At 40.5% G+C, this 18,231-nt stretch overlaps 1 protein-coding gene across 18 annotated transcripts in view; it reads left to right on the forward strand.

Moving 5' to 3' along the window:
- The window catches only part of SYNE1 (spectrin repeat containing nuclear envelope protein 1), a 476,190-nt gene that overhangs the window by 321,666 nt on the left and 136,293 nt on the right, over positions 1–18,231 (forward strand). For 13 of the 18 annotated variants that reach the window (XR_008422842.1, XM_053904367.1, XM_053904354.1 and 10 more), the window contains 4 exons: positions 5,361–5,567; positions 7,496–7,669; positions 10,422–10,613; positions 17,887–18,021. Coding sequence is in view for 17 of the 18 variants with exons in the window: in XM_053904367.1 (XP_053760342.1) it covers positions 5,361–5,567; positions 7,496–7,669; positions 10,422–10,613; positions 17,887–18,021 (708 nt within the window). In the remaining variant the exon portion in view is untranslated. The remainder of the gene's footprint in view (positions 1–5,360; positions 5,568–7,495; positions 7,670–10,421; positions 10,614–17,886; positions 18,022–18,231) is intronic. The other 5 variants (XM_019431716.2, XM_053904361.1, XM_053904362.1 and 2 more) reach the window with 3 other exon arrangements.

Genomic DNA, 18,231 nt, shown 5'->3' on the forward strand with positions numbered 1-18,231 from the left:
ATTAAAAAAAATTTTTTAAGACAGTAATGCAGTTCATAAGCTGACTTGTGGCTGTAGCCCCCTGTGATAGGGACCTTCATGGTCATGGACAGCTAATGCTTTGTGGGCATGTGTTGTCTCTGCCACATGAAGCTCAGTGATGGATAGTAGGCAGAGCTCTGAGGTAAATTTGTTTCTATTTTTGCTTTTTCATTATATATGACAAGTCAAAGTTTGAAACCGGCTGTGCTGATGTTAATATTTCTGAAAGTCACAATGAAATTCACATTTACCTTTGGTGTTAAGCCAAACATGAACTCCATGTTGTCCCCAGAGTGAGTCATTTTAGAGAAGCCTAAGGTACTTTTGTAAACCACAGAAGTGTGGTACATATACCCTCTTTGTAAACACAAGTCAGAAACCCAAAGGTGTGTGTTTCTTCTCCTCCTTAGTTTTGAGTCAGATGTTGTAAGGAGACAGCTGGCCACCAGCTGAGACAGTTATAGGGGTGAAGACATTTGATTGTTGGATCTTTTTGTTTAAATTGACATGATACTCCACTCACATAAAATTAACCACTTTAAACTGTACAATCAGTGGCATTTATTTTTTTTAATTTTTTAAATTGTATTTATTTTTTTATTTTTTTAATGTTTATTTTTGAGAGAGAGAGAGACAGAGAGAGAGCTTGGGCGAGCATGGGGGGGCGGGTAGAGAGAGAGAGAGGGAGACACAAAATGTGAAGCAGCCTCCAGGCTCTTAAGCTGTCAGCATGGAGCCTGACTCAGGGCTCAAACCTGTACCATGAGACCATTACCTGAACTGAAGTCTGACCCTTAACTATCTGAGCCCCCCGCCGCCCCCCGCCGGCACCCCTCAGTGGCATTTAATACTTTCACTATCTTATACAATTACCCCCTCTATCTGGTTTCAAAACATTTTACATCAGAAAAAAGTCCCGCCCCCAGTAGGCTTGGCTCCTGGATCTTGAAGTTTAAAACTATAGTTACCTTCCAAAACCATCCTTGAGAGCAAAAAACTCTCCCTTGAGAGTAAACTGAAGCATGAATAGAGAGTCTTGACTCTAAGAGGATGAAAACCCACAGTTTTAGAATTCTTAATTCCTTTATTCCTTACTGCAGAACATTCAGAGGGCTGTTGCAGACCATTGTGAGCCTGAAAAAGAAGCTAGTGACTTCCCTGTATACGGGATTGGTCAAATCCACTGAGAGTAAATGAGATGGCTTTTTTCTTCCTGGTTGCTTCGTGATTGAGATACCTGTTTGATCGATCATGAATTAGAATTAAGTCAACTAGATGTGCTGAGCACCTAGTATGCATGCAGCTAAAAAGGACAGACTTTCTCATTAATATGTGATTAAAAAGTGCGCTTTAGGGGTGAAGGGAATTACCAACACGTTGTAGAAAAACACAATGGGATTGTGGGTTATAGATAAAGGTAAAATTTCCTTTTATCTACAGATGGAGACAAAAGGAAATTCTATGGGGTCTTTCGGGAAGCACAGATTTTAAAAGTTCAGACTGACAACAGGAGTGGGTGGAAGGCGCTATAAATATAAACACATGTGAAGAAAGGTGCAGAGGAGACAATGAGAATGAACATGGTTTAAGATAGTGAGGGGCTCTCCTTCCTTGCACAGAGGATCAGTGCAAAAAAAGACATGATGGGGTCAGTCTAGTTATGGACAAGCCTTTAAAAGAGGCCATATAAGGGGCACCTGGATGGCTCAGTCAGTTAAGCACCTGACTGTTGGTTTCAGCTCAGGTCATGATCTCACAGGTTTGTGGGTTCGAGCCCCACGTCAGGGTCTGCACTGGCAATATGGAGACTGCTTGGGATTCTCTATCCTCTCTCTCTGCTCCTTCCCCACTCGCACTGTCTCTGTCTCTCTCAAAGTAAATAAACTTAAAAAAAAAAGAGAGACCAAATAATATGAATTTTGTATATTTGGCAGTAATCAAAATATGATTATGAAGTAGTGGAAAGTAAATGCCTGGAGAAAAAGCGTTTTTAATATATAACAAAGTCAGTCTTTAAATTCATTACAATCTCATTAAAATATTCCAGTAAGGTCTTTGGTGGAGATTGATAAGCTAATTCTAAAATATATTACAAATGTATAAGAGTCAAAAATAGCCAAGACCATCTTGAGGAAAATGAGTAAGGTTGAAGAATGTATCCTCCCAGAGAGTGAGACTTATAGAGCGGTAGTAATTATGATAGTGTGGTGTTGCCACAGACAGCCAGCTGGGTCAGTGGAACAGAATTAGAAGTCGTAGGCACACCGACACATACAGACGCTTGGTTTATGTCCAATATTATACTGCAAAACAATGGATTAAAAATACTATTTTCAGTAAGTTAGGCAGGATCAATTGATATTAATAAGAAAAAAAAAGAATTTTGACCCCTATCTATGGCTGAACACAAAAATTAAGTTTAAGGGTATTGTAGATCTAAATGTGAAGGTTAAAAAAAAAAAAGTTTTGCAACAGAGTTTCTCAAACTATCTGTACTAAATAACCTTATTTAATTTTTAAAATTTCTGACCCATCACAGACCAATATTTTAGAAAATAAAATGCTGCTAGGACATGTCAATGTCCAGTTGCTTTACAAGTTTCTTGACACCTACAATATCTCTATCTTGTCATGAATCGGTAAACATTTTGCATAGACTGATACTATTTTATAGGCCACACCTTGAATACCATTTTTCTAGAAGGTAACTTGGGAAAATATATTCATGACTTTGGGATAGGCAAAGATCTCTTAAATTGGACACCAAAACCTAACCCTGAGTTTTCCAGTGAAGGAAAATACTGATATTATTAGACTGTAATAAATTTAAGAATTTCATTTTATCAAAAGGCACCAGTAAGGAAGTCATTCCCATTAAGGGACAGCCATGTCACAAAGTGGGAGCAGATATTTGCAATACACAGAACCAAAAGGAACGCAGGCACTCCTATCCAAAATATATAAACAACTTTACACATCAGTAAGAAAAGGAAAGACTCCAGTGGGCAAAAGATTTTTAGCAGGCAATCACAAAAGAGGATAGCCAAATGGCTAAAAAGCATAGGAAAAGTGCTGAATCTCGGGGCACCTGGGTGGCTCAGTTGTTTGGCCATTTGACTTCAGCTCAGGTCATGATCTCGCACTCAGAGTTCGAGCCCCATGTCCGGCTCTGTGCTGACAGCCCAGAACCTGGAGCCTGCTTCAGATTCTGTGTCTCCCTCTATCTCGACCCCCTACCCTGCTCACGCTCTGTCTCTCTCTCAAAAATAAATAAACATTAAAAAAACATTTAAAAAAAAGTGCTCAATCTCATTAGTCATCAGGGAAATGCAAATTAAAATTACAGTGAGGTACTACCATGAACCCACTAGAAAGGCTTCACCGGAAAGGATCCACAAACCAGGTGAGAGTGGAATGCTACGCAATGATAAAAATGATCATCATCAACATGCGTACCTTTCACAACCATGACAGGGAGGGAAAGAAGCCAGACAGGAAAGTACTTCAGGTATGATTCCATTTTTACAGAGCTCAAAAAGAGGCCAAAGTAACCTATGATGTTTACAGGTAACACTGTGGTGATCTTTGGCAAGGAGGGAGGTAGTAACAGGGAGGAGATCAGAAGAGACTGTAGAGTCCTGGGAATGTTCTGTTTCTCGATCTGAGTGTCAGGAGTGGGTATGTGCAGTTTGTGAAAATTTATAGAGCTCTACACTTAGGGTCTGTGCACTTTTCTAGATATATAGAATGACTTCAATATAGTTGTTTATTAAAAAAAATCAACTGTATATGATGACACTTAATATTAGGAGAAGAGAAGGGGTTTTTGTTATTTCGTTTTAAAATATTTATTGAGAGCCCACGGTCAGGAGGCACCGGGCTTGCACTGAAGCCTACGGTCCTGTGGCAGAGCTGTGAAATATGTAAGTGCAGGTACCTCGGAAACTATGAAATATCAGTAAATATAAAGCCTGTGTTTCTTTACTTGACATCCCGGTGGCCCCTCCTGTGGTAGGACCTGTTTTTTCTAACACGGCATTCAAATCCTACGTAAGAATTTCTCCCGTCAAGATTCCAGTTAAAGAACGAGTCATAACATACCAAAAAAAAATGAGAAATAAAAACCATGTATATAATTGTGATGGATATGAATAAAGAAATTAGCGTGGTATTTGCCAGAAAGAGCTGGAGGTCCTGGACTGAGGGCAAAAGGCAGGAATGTAACGAGGGAGAAGGGGGTATGGTACAATGGCAGAAAGTGGTGAGACATACAGGTAAGATAAGGAGTTTGGCCCTTATCTTACGGGCAATAAGCCACTAAGTATTTAAAAGCAGGAAAGTGAGAGCTTTTTAAAAGCTCACCCCAGTTGCTTTGTGCAGAGTGGACTGGAGAGACCAGGTAAGCCTGTAAGCAGGTAGGCCAACCAGGAGACCATTAGAGCCATTCAGGTAGGAGAGTTGGCTCTGACTTGGGCTGGGGCAGAGGAGACACATCGAATCCATAGTGCAGGACTTGGTGTGAGATTGGATATGGTGAGGGAAGGAGAGGAGGTGTGAGGCGTGACTCCTAGGTCTTGAACTTGAACAGTGAGAGGGTGTTAGCTTTCAGTGAGGTGAGGAAGACAGAGGAGGAAGCAGGCTTTACACGTAATATGCTGGAGATACCCGTGAAATGTGTGTGTCGAGTATAAACCCTAAAATTTAGGACAGATATTTGGGTTAGGAACATGACCCTGGGAGCCTTCAGGGTTAGAAAACATTTGAAGCCTCAGGAATGGACACCCCCCCACCCCCCTGGCCCCGGGAGAGACTGCGAGGAGAGAAAAGAGGGACCTGGAAGTTAGCTGAGAAACTTCAGGTTTTAGAGCCGGGAAGAGCAGGCGAAAGTGAGGAGAGGGTGAGAACATAGAAACAGGTGACCGATCGCCCTGGTCTTGTGTAATTTGAGCTTTGGGTTAAATCGCAGTGTTGTTGCTCAGGCTTGGGGGAAATCTGGAGTGGGAAAAATCGTGTTGAGGAAGAAAGTAATGAATTCGGCTTTCAATATAGAGTCATAGACTCAGACTCACACTGAGCAAGCTCCCCTCCCGGACTGCAGATGAGCCCAGTGAAAGCCAGAAGGATTGACGAACTCGTTCAAATTCATTTACGTTAGTGACACAATGGTTTTGAAACCGGAAACTGCCTGGCATTCATTCCAGTCCTTTCATTTCGGAACCTGTTTGCTGGTTAAAGGACTTCCATGTGAATTATCTTCATTAATCTCAACCGATGTGAGACTCAGCTAGTGACACGATGCCTCAGTCCAAAAAAGTACATACAGGAGTGTGATTCCACAGTCTTCTCCACAGGCACTGATGGATGAGATTCTCATGCTTCAAGAGGAGATCAGTGAGCTCCAGTCGTCTCTGGCGGAGGAGCTGGTGTCCCAGTCTCCCGAGTCCGACCCCGCGGAACAGCTGGCCTTGCAGTCCACACTCACCGTCTTAGCCGAGCGGATGTCCACCATCAAGATGATGGCGTCAGGGAAGCGACAGCTTTTGGAGGTAACAACCCTGAAGGTGCCGCTCGCGTCCAAATTAACTCTTCAAGTTGTGTTGCCAAGCATGCGGGTTTTTTACGTGATCTACATTTTTATAGTTTCCCACTCAGAAGAAGCTGGTATTGTGTGTGTCTCAAGGAGGGTCTCATGAATAGAGCACTGAGTGGACAGCCATGAATGTGTCTTTTCACCACTTTCTGACTCATTTCAGCATGAAAAATTGAGAATGCGTAAAGGAAAACTTGGTAGACATGAGCCTTGTGAAGAGTAATTGTAAAAGGTTTGCATAAGGGTTTGCTATGTTTGAATAAAAAGCATTTTATGAGTAGTATTACTAATACCCTGAAGAATAAATCCTTAGTCATTCTTAGCCAATTCGAGCGCGTTAGTTCATGAAAATAGTTTTGCAATTCTGGTTCTCGTGTTACTTCAACATTATTTAATAGATAAATTTTGGTAACAATAACATGGGTTAAAAAATAAGTTATTTTGCTTTTTCTTTGTTCCCTTGTAATTCCTGGTCCTAAACATACATGATGTTCATGTTGTGGCTCCTATAAATTAGATTAGACAAGAGACCTCTTTAAGGACATTTAGAGTGTCTCTCTCCTTGTATCTTCAGGGTCAAATAGCTTCTCTGGCACATAATCAGTTCTCGTTAAATGGACTTAACATTATGTTTTCTTGTTAAATGGACTTAACATTATGTTTTTTATCTGCTGGTTATACCGTAATTCAGTAGAACACAGACCTGTTGTTGGAGTGTATAGGCTCTTTCCAGTTTTACCTATTATAAGATTCATCAAATCATATATTTGTATATTTTTTGTTTGGGAGACATTTAAAATCAATGTGTCAGCCTTATTTAATCTCCGTTTTCAACTATTCAATAAAAATTTTAATTTAAAAAATAACAACAGGGGGCGCCTGGGTGGCTTGGTCGGTTAAGCATTCGACTTTGACTCAGGTCATGATCTCGCGATTCGTGAGTTTGAGCCCCACGTTGGGCTCAGTGCTGACAGCTCGGAGCCTGGAGCATGGTTCCAGATTCTGTGTCTCCCTCTCTCTCTGCCCCTCCCCTGCTCATGCTCTGTCTCTCTGTGTCTCTCAAAAATAAATAAATGTTAAAAAAAAAATGTGGAACAGACCAAAAACTCTTATAAAAAAAAATAACAACAGTAGTAAGTCATGAAGGAACTAATTTTTAAAATAAGGTGTTTAGAGTACTTGCCTTAAGAATTCCTTTTTTAACTCATTAATATTCTCCCTCATCGCTCTAGGAAATCTGTGTGGAGTTTTAAAATGAAGTGATTGGCTTGGATTTTTTTTTCTTAAATATGAATTATTTGCCATCAGTGAGAAAACCCAGAGATGTAACCAAAAAATTTGAATTTCTGTCTTCACTCAAGAAACTTGTCCCCTGAAACACCCCCCCCCCCTTCCTGTAGGGGGTGACTTGCTTTAAGCTGTGTGCTGGTGCCCTGACCATGCTTGCCACTGTCCCCGCCACTCCTTACAGTTCCCCAGACACTGTGGTAACGTATCTATTGCCGTTTACCGCCTTATGCCATTGTTTTGTTCTAATGCTTGGTCCGTTTCCATTATTCGTGTTATTTGCCCAGCCCTGTAGGTATATTACATAAGACACCTAACCTTAATCTTACCTGAACCTTTAGGCGCACATGAGAATCGTTGGAAAAGCTTTATCAAAATACTAATCCTGAGACTCACTTCCAGAAATTCTCATTTATTGCTCTGAGATGTGGCCTAAGCATGTTTGTTTTGTTTTGTTTTGTTTTGTTTTGTTTTGCGTTTTTAAGTTTCACACGGGATTCTGATGAGCAACTGGGGCGAATAACCTGGTTCTATTGTGTTGAACCCTAACGACTGTACCTCTCGGTGATCTGTGTCACATTCTATTTAATTCATTAGGAGAAGTTAAATGATCAGCTTGAGGAACAGAGACAGGAGCAGGCCCTGCAGAGGTACCGCTGTGAAGCCGACGAGCTGGACCACTGGCTCCTGAGCACCAAGGCCACTCTGGACACCGCACTGGGTACAGCCCAGGAGCCTATGGACATGGAAGCCCAGCTCGTGGATTGCCAGGTACAAAAATGGTCTGGAGGAGATACTCCAACAGCACCAAGTACTTTGTTTAAGCACAGAAAACGTAATAGGAAAAAGACTTGGTATGGATGTGTGATTTTTTTTCACAATCCATATCTTTTGTATGTTTAGAGTAGAAAAACAATACCTTATAAAAGCTTAAATGAAATCCAAAATTGGACTTAGTCTTTTGAAAAATTTTGCCCGTAGTATCTACTGTTTAGAAAATTTTCAGCTTCGGGGCACCCAGGTGGCTCAGTGGGTTAAGCTTCTGACTGGCTCAGGTCATGATCTGGTGGTTTGTGAGTTCCAGCCCTGCATTAGGCTCTGTGCTGACAGCTCAGAGCCTGGAGCCTCCTTCAGATTCTGTGTCTCCTGTCTCTGTCCCTTCACATCTCTCTGTCTCAAAAATAAGTAAAACATTAAAAAAAGTTTAACTTCAGCTTCCTAAAGGACATTTTTTTTAAAGACCATAAATACCCAAAATACTTATGGTATCTATATTTAGTGGCTAGTAAAGAATACAAGCCCAATGAAAAGAATTAGTATCAGCCAATCAGACTGTGGATCAACACAGCAAGGGTGTTCCTAGGTGCTCTACTGCAATTTTGGTTCTAATTCTGATATATTACTTGGACAACAGTATGCGTGACTTGATATTTCTCCTAATTGCAATCAGAAAATATGCAAACATTGTTAGTGAACACTATCTTTTTTTCTTAATGTGTAGCACGCTACTTTGATCATTCCTTTAGTGATTTGGGATTTACTGTGATATTGATCATTAGAACTTGGATTTTTATATTTTTCAGGCAACTTATCTATGTGTATTCAAAGCATTGTTATTCTCTGCCTTGATGACAGAGAATAGAGGACCACATGTAAATGTTTTCTATTCTTTAGATCATCTTTTCTAAAGTTTCCTTGCTGAAAAGAAACATCCATTTTTAGCACTCCCTTCTAGTGCTTAAAATTAGCACATGTACTAACTAGCATTCCAAAATTATGTTTTACCATTACTCCCACCTCTCCCTTTTGGATGTCTCTATTTTTATAGCTGTGTGTAAAGTCCACAATTCAGTTAATATATTTCAGGATACTTATGAAGTATTCAAATGGTATTTTGACGACATTTTTAGAAACCAGAAGTAAATGGAACCACACAAGTACCCAACAGTTCCTCACTCAGTTAAAATCTGGTGTTTAAGCCAGTTGTGTAATTACAACTGTGGCTATTACTAGGGTCACATTATGACTTTTGGGACCCTCGGCACTTTGCTTCTGTGGGCTCTGCCTCTATAAAAGTGCTAAATATTTTATTTTTATAACTGCCTTGGTACAAAGACTAATATGAGCCAGGGTGGATTCATTGTTACATATTCATTATTTTATTCATTTTTCTCTTCTGATTTTAAAAGAAATTAAAATTAAGATTTTTATTGGGCCTCTAAAAGTATCATGAGCCCTCAGCATTGTGGTAAGTCGGCCTAATGGAAAAGTCTGTCCTTCATAGAATTATATTAGTTTCTCAAAAATAATCTTTAGGAAATCATCCTTTAAACCCCATTTCATTAAACATTTCACACTTCCACTTAGTTCTAGTTATTTGGTTCAAGCCTATATTCTTAAAAGGTGGTGGCAGTTTTTCTGATTTTGCATAAGGAAATAAAATATCTTTCCTCATTAATAAATTATTTACTTGCATATAAATTAGAGAGTTAAGGAATATAAGAACAGAATGATTTGTGTAGAAAATAAAATGGCTGTTACTGGTTTAGCTTTGATGTTTTTATTTTGTTCTTGTTTTAGTTTTATTTTATTTCCATTCAAATTTTATTCTTTGGGTTTTTTTTTTTTAATGTAATTTATTGTCAAATTGGCTAACATACAATGTGCAGAGTATGCTCTTGGTCTTTGGGATAGATTCTCATGGTTCATCACTTACATACAACACCCAGCGCTCATCCCAACAAGTGCCCTCCTCGATGCCCATCATCCATTTTCCAAAGACGGAGGGAAGCAAACCGTAGGAAACTTTTAAATACAGAGAACAAACGGGGGATTGACGGTGGCTGTGGGAGAGGGCAAAATGGGTGATAGTTTTTGTTTTAAATCTTACCTTGGAGGAAGGGAGACTATTTTATTTTGCTCCTTCTTGGGATTTAGCTTCTATTTGAGAAGAAAAGGCAAACCCTCGAGAGTAGTCACAGAAAGTGAAAGTAAAATTCTTACGAAAACTTTTAGAAATGTAAGCTTAAAAATACATTATATACAAAACACATTGAAAACCAAGAAATAAAAGCCAATCTGAAAAGGAAACAGAAAAAAAAAAACCACAAAGAAGCAATGTCTTAAAAGAGAGAATCATCTTTAAACTGACAAGAAAGTGTTGATCATATGATGTCTTTACTGCTAATAGTCATAAGCGTCACAGTCTTACACTAAAATAATAACATAGTTATAATAATGGGATAACACGAAGGAATGGTCTTTTCTCCTTATCCATGCTTTCCTGGTACTTTTCCAATATGTTTTCCACTATATAGTATCTAATCTTAAAGGAGAGAACTATTAGGAAGCTCAAGGAATCTTTAAAAATCTGTAACTACTCTTCAGGTCTGTCAGAAAAGTAGGAAAACACCATGAAGTCCTCTTCTTTTGGTGACAGGAAGTGTGATGTTTATCTTTGAGAAACGACGTTTGCAGCGGCTGGCGGGATGCGTGAATTCCATCCATATTTCTGTCGTTCCAGAACATGCTCGTGGAAATCGAGCAGAAGGTGGTGGCCCTATCGGAGCTGTCGGTCCACAATGACAACCTGCTGCTGGAGGGCAAGGCCCACACCAAGGAGGAGGCAGAGCAGCTGGCCGTGAAGCTGAGAACCCTCAAGGGCAGCCTCCTGGAGCTGCAGAGAGCCCTACATGACAAACAGCTCCTCATGCAGGTGAGGGCTCCAGCCACCCACAGTAGGACAGGGCCACGGCACCTCCCAGTCCTGGCTCACTGCTGCCCGCCTTCCCCAGCCTGGGGTCCATCAAGGGAGAGCTGGGGAATGATGCATACTTAGGTACGCTTCCACTTTCCACCAACTTTGGCATAGGTTTTCCAATAGGTTTTGTAAGGACTGTTTGAATCTGTAGACCTGAAGATTGCAGGATAGGAAAACAAAAGAAAATGAAAACAAATACCCAAATTTAGCAGCTATGCTATTTAAAAAAATTTGTTTTTAAATGTTTGTTTATTTTTGAGAGAGAGAGAGAGTGTGTGTGAGCAGGGGAGGGGCAGAGAGAGAGGGAGACACAGAATCTGAAGCAGGCTTCAGGCTCTGAGCTGTCAGCACAGAGCCCGACGTGGGGCTCGAACTCATGAACTGCAAAATCAGGACCTGGACTGAAGTCGGACGCTTAACCGACTGAGCCATCCAGGTGCCCCACAACTACACTTTTTTAAAAAGTATTTAAACATAGGTCATAGACTAAGATATTTAATAACATTTTTTCCATGTTTCTTTCATTCTCCTACATTCTACTTTTCAGAAATACTCAGACTTTTTAATTTAGGGCTCATACCTCTAACATTGTCATATATTCCAGGTGAATTAAACATTTTTACTCTCATGTAGTGACCTTATTGTTCCCTAATAGTGATTTTCATTTTATGTCACTGGAGCTTTTGGGGGGTAATATTTGCCTAGTATATCCTTTAACTTTCCTTTGATCTCACCTTGCAGCGTCCTTAGGTTTTAGATTTGCTTCGTAAGAAAACATTTGGCTATACTTTGTTGGTTTTAAGCATTTATCTAATCAGAAAATCTCTGACTTTTCAAGGACAGGGTTAGTTCATTTAAATTTACTGTGATTACTGATATGTGTAGACTTCTATCAGCTTGCTTTTTGGTTTTGGTTTTTGTTCTCCTCTTTCTATTCTTTTTTTCTTCTTTTCAACCTTTAAGTGGTTGAATAATTTTCCCCCCAATATCTACTCTTTACCACCCATACCTAAAAATTCTTTTTTTTCTTTTTAATGTTTATTTATTTTATTTTTGAGAGAAAATGCATGCACATTTGAGAACGGGAGGGGCAGAGACAGAGGTAGAGAAAGAATCCCAAGCAGGCTCTGCTGTGCCAGCATGGAACCCAATCTGTGAGATCATGACCTGAGCCAAAATCCAGAGTCACATGCTTAACCAACTGAGCGACTCAGAATCCCTAAGTTTAAGTTATTCTTAACTAAAATACTATGTTTTTGGATTGTAACACAAGGATACAAAATGTGAGAAAATGATTCCAGGTTTACCTGGAATACAATAAATGTGAAAATAACCATAATATTCCAAAACTGAAGAGTTAGGAGCAGCTAATTTAATCTTACCATATATCAAAGTACGATATTACAATAATTAGAATAGTTTGACATCAGCCCCATAAATAGATGAACAAAAAATATTACAGAATAAATATTCCAAAAAGAGACCCCAGTATTTAAGGAAAATTGATTATGGTAAAGGTAACATTTCAGATCAGTGGATAAAATAATAAGAAAGCAATAGGTGAACCACTTGAAATATGATAAAATCGATGTTTTATCCCATTCTTTACAGGAAGAAAAAAAAAAAGCATCACAGAGGTACCAAGTATTTAAGCCTGAAAAGTTCTGGATATATGGGTATTTTAAAAAAAAAAAAATCTTAGGATGGGAAGGATCTTTGCCAGTATGCCCCAAACCCGGAATTTTAGTTTCTGTAGGACCAAAATGAAAAATGAAACAGTTCTGTATGACCAGAAAAATGGAACTAAATGAAAAGACACAGACAAATAGAGAAGAAACTGTATAAACCACATGACAAAGAATTAATTCCCTTAATTTCTACAAATCTTTTGTAAATCAGTAAGAAGAGGTCACAGAATAGAAATATGGGCAAAAGTAGGAAGGGACCATTCAAATGAGGAGAAATACAAATGGCCAATGAACTAATGAAAATATATTTGGTTAAACATTGGTTAAATAAATGCAAACAAAGACGAAATACAGCTTTTCACCTTAAATTTACATACTTAAAAATGTACATGCGGGGCCCCTGGATGGCTCAGTCAGTTGAGCATTGGACTCTTGGTTTGGGCTCAGGTCATGATCCAAGGGTCGTGGGATTGAGCCCTGGATTGAGCCCAGGGTCTGGCTCTGTGCTGAGCCTAGAGCTTCCTTAAGATTCTCTCTCTCTCTCTCTCTCTCTCTCTCCCCCTCTCCCCCTCTCCCCCTCTCCCCCTTTCTCCCCCTCTGCCCCTCTCGCCCTGCTAGCATGCTCGCTCTCTCTCTCTCTCTCTCTCTCTCAAAAATAAATAAATAAATAAAACCAAAATGTGCAATCTGACTTTATAGATTAAAGCAAAAAAAGTAAAGCATTAAAAATATTCAAATTAGGGAGTAGGGAATATGCAAATTTCAAAAAATTAATTAAAAACTAAAAATATTAAAATTGAACAGAATGAGAATGCTTTTCTAACTGTAAAAGTTTATAGTAATATGCTTGGTTTTATTAAAAAGTATTACTGATCTAATACATAATGCTTTTTTTTCCCCCCCTAATGGTGGTATATAAATGAACTTGACTTCTAAAGGAACCAAATCAGAGGGAGAGACTTCAAGGTTTCACATCTGGTAATAGTTATTATTTAGAAGGCTGTGATTGTGCCCTACCCCTAGAGGCAGGGAGGAAGGGAAGGGACAACCTGATACGCAGGTGGCACAGGTCAGGATTAAAAGGGGGTTGTCGGGGTGGGGGTGGGAGGATAAGGGCACAAATTCCAGGGCCTCAGGGCCTGGGAAGGGAATATAAATGAGCAAAGCAGGCCTGGTCAGGGGCTTGGCAAGCTGGTCTCATGTCAGAGAAGCAGCAGTTACTGAGCTCCAACTATTGTCGTATAAGAGTTTACAAGCAGCATTGCTAGACCTTCCAGACAAGGGACATTTGGATTTATATCTAAAACATCTCCACTCAATTTTAAAACTTAGTGCCAAAAAGAAGTCGGACTAAGTTCTTAGACCATCACTTTGGGGCTATTCTTTCAGTCTTCCCATCCTGGTATACCACCAGCAGTCAAACAGGCGACCTAGGGCAAGATGCTTGAACTTGGCCTCAACCTTTCTGACAGATCAGTTTTCTTACAAATCAGTTTCTCATCTGTAAAATAGGGATCTTAATAGTGTATTCAGGGGCTCCTAGGTGGCTCAGTCGATTAAGCACCTGACTTCAGCTCAGGTCATGATCTCATGGTTTGTGAGTTGGAGCCCCACGTCGGGCTCTGTGCTGACAGCTCAGACCTGGAGCCTCCTTCGGATTCTGTGTCTCCCTCCCTCTCTGCCCTCCCCTGTTCACTCTCTGTCTCCCTCTCTCTCTCTCAAAAATAAATAAACATTAAAAATTTTTTTATCGTATTCAGCTTTTAAAATTCTGAGGATTTTAATGCAAGTAAGGCTCACAGTAAGTGCTCAAATAGCAGTGACTATAATAATTAACAACAACCACATCCTTTGGGAGGAAAGGAACTCCTGACATGCTGAAAAGTTAAGTTTGAGATAGCGCAGGGCAGGGCTGAGCTCCCTGAAAGCCTGGGTACTCACACCCAGCAGATCCTTCCCATGGCCACGGGGATTCTTCATACTGAGTAAGATCCTGTCTTTGCCCACGAGTGGAAGGATTTGCTGAGGATACTGCTATAAAAAGTATAAATACTGGAAAATGTGGTAGCGTTTCACTGAACTGAAACTGATTATTGTTTGTTTTTAAGTATCTATGAATTCCCTCATCTTTAGTCTAATGAGTTTCCAGCATAGAAAATACTGATTTTCCTTTCTTTACAATTAGAGCCATTTGAAGAGATTATTTTTCCAACTGTAGGAATAACAGGAGCCCTGTTTACATTATTATTACCATGAGAAGGATCATTTGCCTTCAAAATTCAGAGTCGATCTGAAATTAACGAATGTTGATTGGGGAAAAAAAATCTTCCATTGAACGTAGATGTCGGTGAGGTTGTACCCTCCACTCGGGGTTTGCGTGATTCAAGATGGCTGGAGTTGTGTGCCCATAAGCACACCATTTCTCAGTGCCACTTGCCTACAAAATGGTCATATCTGTCATGACCATATTTTTAACTAATTGGACTTCTGTATGTATCAAAGAATAACCAGTCCCTTTAGTTCCCCACCTACCCCAAATAGGTTCCTTCTCTTTGTGAAGGGACATAGACGTAAGGGCATGTAATGCTGTCTCCTAAATTACGTGGTATCTTTCCTCATAAAAAGTTTAAGTTATTTTCAACATTATCAGCTTTTGAAGGAGCAGAAAGTTTACCCAATATAAATAATGAAATGCTTTATAAAGAAATGTTTTATTTAATGTTTAGCATTTCTAGTCCTCACTAATCTCCTAAAGAATGTTCCTGGCAAAAGTGATTACTTTTCTAGTATTTCCAAATTAAACAGCTTATGTAGCCCCACCCTAGGGGAACTCTGGTGACAGGCTGCCTTACTTCCTATTTCCCAAGTAGGAGAGATGACGGGTTATCAAACCTTCTAGCACATAATTACCATTATTCTGTTCCTTCTGTCAGTGCCTTCTCATCCCAAGGGGAAAGGGAATGAAATTTGAACTGTATTCTTAATCATTTTTTGTTTCCTGTGGTCCAAGTCTTATGTTTCAAAATGACTGAATCAGTCAAAGAAAAATTTACTAGCTGAAAAACGGAACCAAACCACATAGAAAATACATCCTAACATCTGCTTTTGATGCTTCTTAATTTTTGTTTCTCTAAAGCTGTGGATTCAATTAGTGAAATACGACTCCTCTTAGATTTTAAATCTTAGATTCTGAATATGTGTCTGTGCATGTAAAAGTAGTTAAGCTGTTCTTAAGCTCTAACATTTCAGTTGTCATTTTTCCAAGCAGAAATTTGGTGTGAGCAATTGGAAAAAAAAAAAAAAAAATCTCTCAGTTGGACAAGAGTAACCTGCGTAGAAGGGTGAGGTGGTGCCCCTAAAGAACTCACCACATGAGTCTCCAGGCTGGACTTTGAAAACAAACCTTTGCTAAAGAGCAAAGCAGAGGCGAAGTGAATGCATCCCACAAGAGTCAGCAGATCGTGGCCATGACCACTGTTTTGTCAGCTGGGACAGGTCTCACTGGGGACAGCTTTCAGCCTGGTACACTGACTTCCTTGGGGTCATTCTCTGCAGGTCCCTCTTGACCTGCTATTTCATCCTTACCAGAAGAGCCAGGATCTTGCAGAGTTTATGTTGGGTATATGGTGCATTCTCAGATGGGAGAGAATCTGTTTCATGCAGAAATTTACGGGCTTCAGTGCTGAAGAGTGCCCATGCACCCCATACCTCCCACCTTCAGGAAAATCACTGTTTATCTGTACGAGGCATTCCTGGGGGAGTGGGATATATACTAAACTGAGTGTCACTGGTCTCCCATTCTGAAGGTCCTGTGAAATGCAAATTGCATACTTTAGACCAATGGCATCCCCACTGTTCTGTATGAGCCATAGTCTCTTGCTGGGAAGACGGATCATCTTAAAGGAAAGGAAGTTAGCTGTGAGCTAAGGTGGCTCAGAATCTGGGAGAAGATTATAATATTACCTGTGGGGTTCACAGTTTCTGTGCATTCACTGTACTTCAAGAAGTGATACCAACATTGCAAAGTTCATGATCTCCACATTATCTCAAACACTTTGCAATTCAATCGTAAAATTCTAATGAAGAAGACAGAACGGTAAACAACTCCATGTATTTCCCTGAAGATTTAGTGTAGAATTCTGAAAATAAGAGGAAGAGAAGGGTCTTTGTGAGAAGTCACGTCGGATGACTGGAGCGGCCAGGTGCCATTCTTTGGTCAGATTTGATAGTGAAGATCCCAAGGTCTGGAGCCGGAGGGCAGGACTGCGCCTCTGTGGAAGCCACCTATAAACTGTCTTTCTCTGCCCTCACACTCCAGCCACACTGGCCCCTTCACTGGCTTGCTGTCTTTGAGATGCCAGATTTCTTTCCCCTCATGGTCTTTGCTCCCGCTGTTCCCTCTGCCTGGAGGGCCCTCCACCTCACCTAGGTCTTTGCCAGGCAGGCGGTTTCTCATCATTCAGGGCTCAGTGCAGTTGTCTCTTCTCCAGGTGTTTTCCCTGACCAGCCTAGGAAACCTTCCCCTTCACATTCTTTCTCCGCCGCCCCCCCCCGACCCCGCCGCCACCCATTTTTGTATGTTTATTTATTTATTTGGAGAGAGACAGAGACAGTGCAAGTGGGGGAGGGGCAAAGAGTAAGGGGGAGAGAGAGAGAGAGAGAGAGAGAGAGAGAATCCCAAGAAGACTCTGTGCTGTCAGTGCAGAGCCTGACGCGGGGCTCAAACTCATGAACTATGAGATCATGACCTGAGCTGAAACCAAGAGTTGGACGCTTAACCGACAGAGCCACCCAGACTTTCCAGTTTCATGTTCTTTGCAGCTCTTAACTTACCTTGTTTGTTTATTGTCTGTCTCCCCAGCAGGGCCCTTGTCTGGCTTCTTGGCAGAATATGCCTAGAACAGTGGCTGACACACAGCACATGCTTATGTAATAAGTAGTTAGTGAATGAGTTATATGAAGATTGTGTAATTTATCCTCTGACATATACATACATGTGAGGAGAAAGGCTCTCGTTCTGAACTGATGCCATCCTGGTAACGCACTATTAGAGGGCCTTTCAAAGTCCATCAGAATAATCAAGCAGGAAAGATGAACTCTTGCCTAGGTAATGAGTAATTACTCCTGTCTTTCTCCTTTAGCCAAACATTATCCAAGCCACCAGTGGCACCAGATGACAGTGGGGTCTGGTCTGGGTGGTGACAGTAGAGGAAGTGAGATCTAGAGTTATATTCTCATGGAAAACATCCTGGAATATCTGGCGACCACATCAGTCAGCTAAAAAGCCTAGCCTCTGAGTAGACAGTTTCCCCCTCAAATATTTGAGTATAATCATCTATTTATTGTTCTCCTTTCTGCAAATACCATAAATCCAATGGGTTTTGTGTTACCTTTTTTTTTTTTTTTTTTCCATTGTGGTTTCATGTCCGAATGGATCTACTTGGGTATCATTATACAGACCACACTAAAGTAGCATTTACTCCATTTGGTTAAGGTTTTTCTGTGGGGAGTATGACTCTTGAATTCTGCCTCATTAAAAGCAGGGAACAGCCCAAGAGAAGGAGGAGAGCCACGCCGACCTCACCGCCAGTCAGAGCCCCGGTGTCCAGGAATGGCTGGCCCAAGCACGGACTGCATGGGCCCACCAGCGACAGAGCAGTCTCCAGCAACAAAAAGTAAAGCATTTCTGACCTCTCTGCCAAGCAGACACCTTGAGAGAAATGTTTTAGATGGACAAGTTACTTCTGGACTAAACACAAAGCCCCCCTTTATCTTCTCTTTGGACAGAAACGAGGCCTGGCTAACTGTTTCAGCGTACTTTCTTATGAGCACTAGAGTGGTTGGTCCTTTTCTTTAAGAAAAGCTTGTGCTCAGGTTTACAAATC

Source organism: Panthera pardus, unplaced genomic scaffold, assembly GCF_024362965.1.
Source record: "Panthera pardus isolate Hobbes unplaced genomic scaffold, ASM2436296v1 HiC_scaffold_17, whole genome shotgun sequence".
NCBI lineage: Eukaryota > Metazoa > Chordata > Mammalia > Carnivora > Felidae > Panthera > Panthera pardus.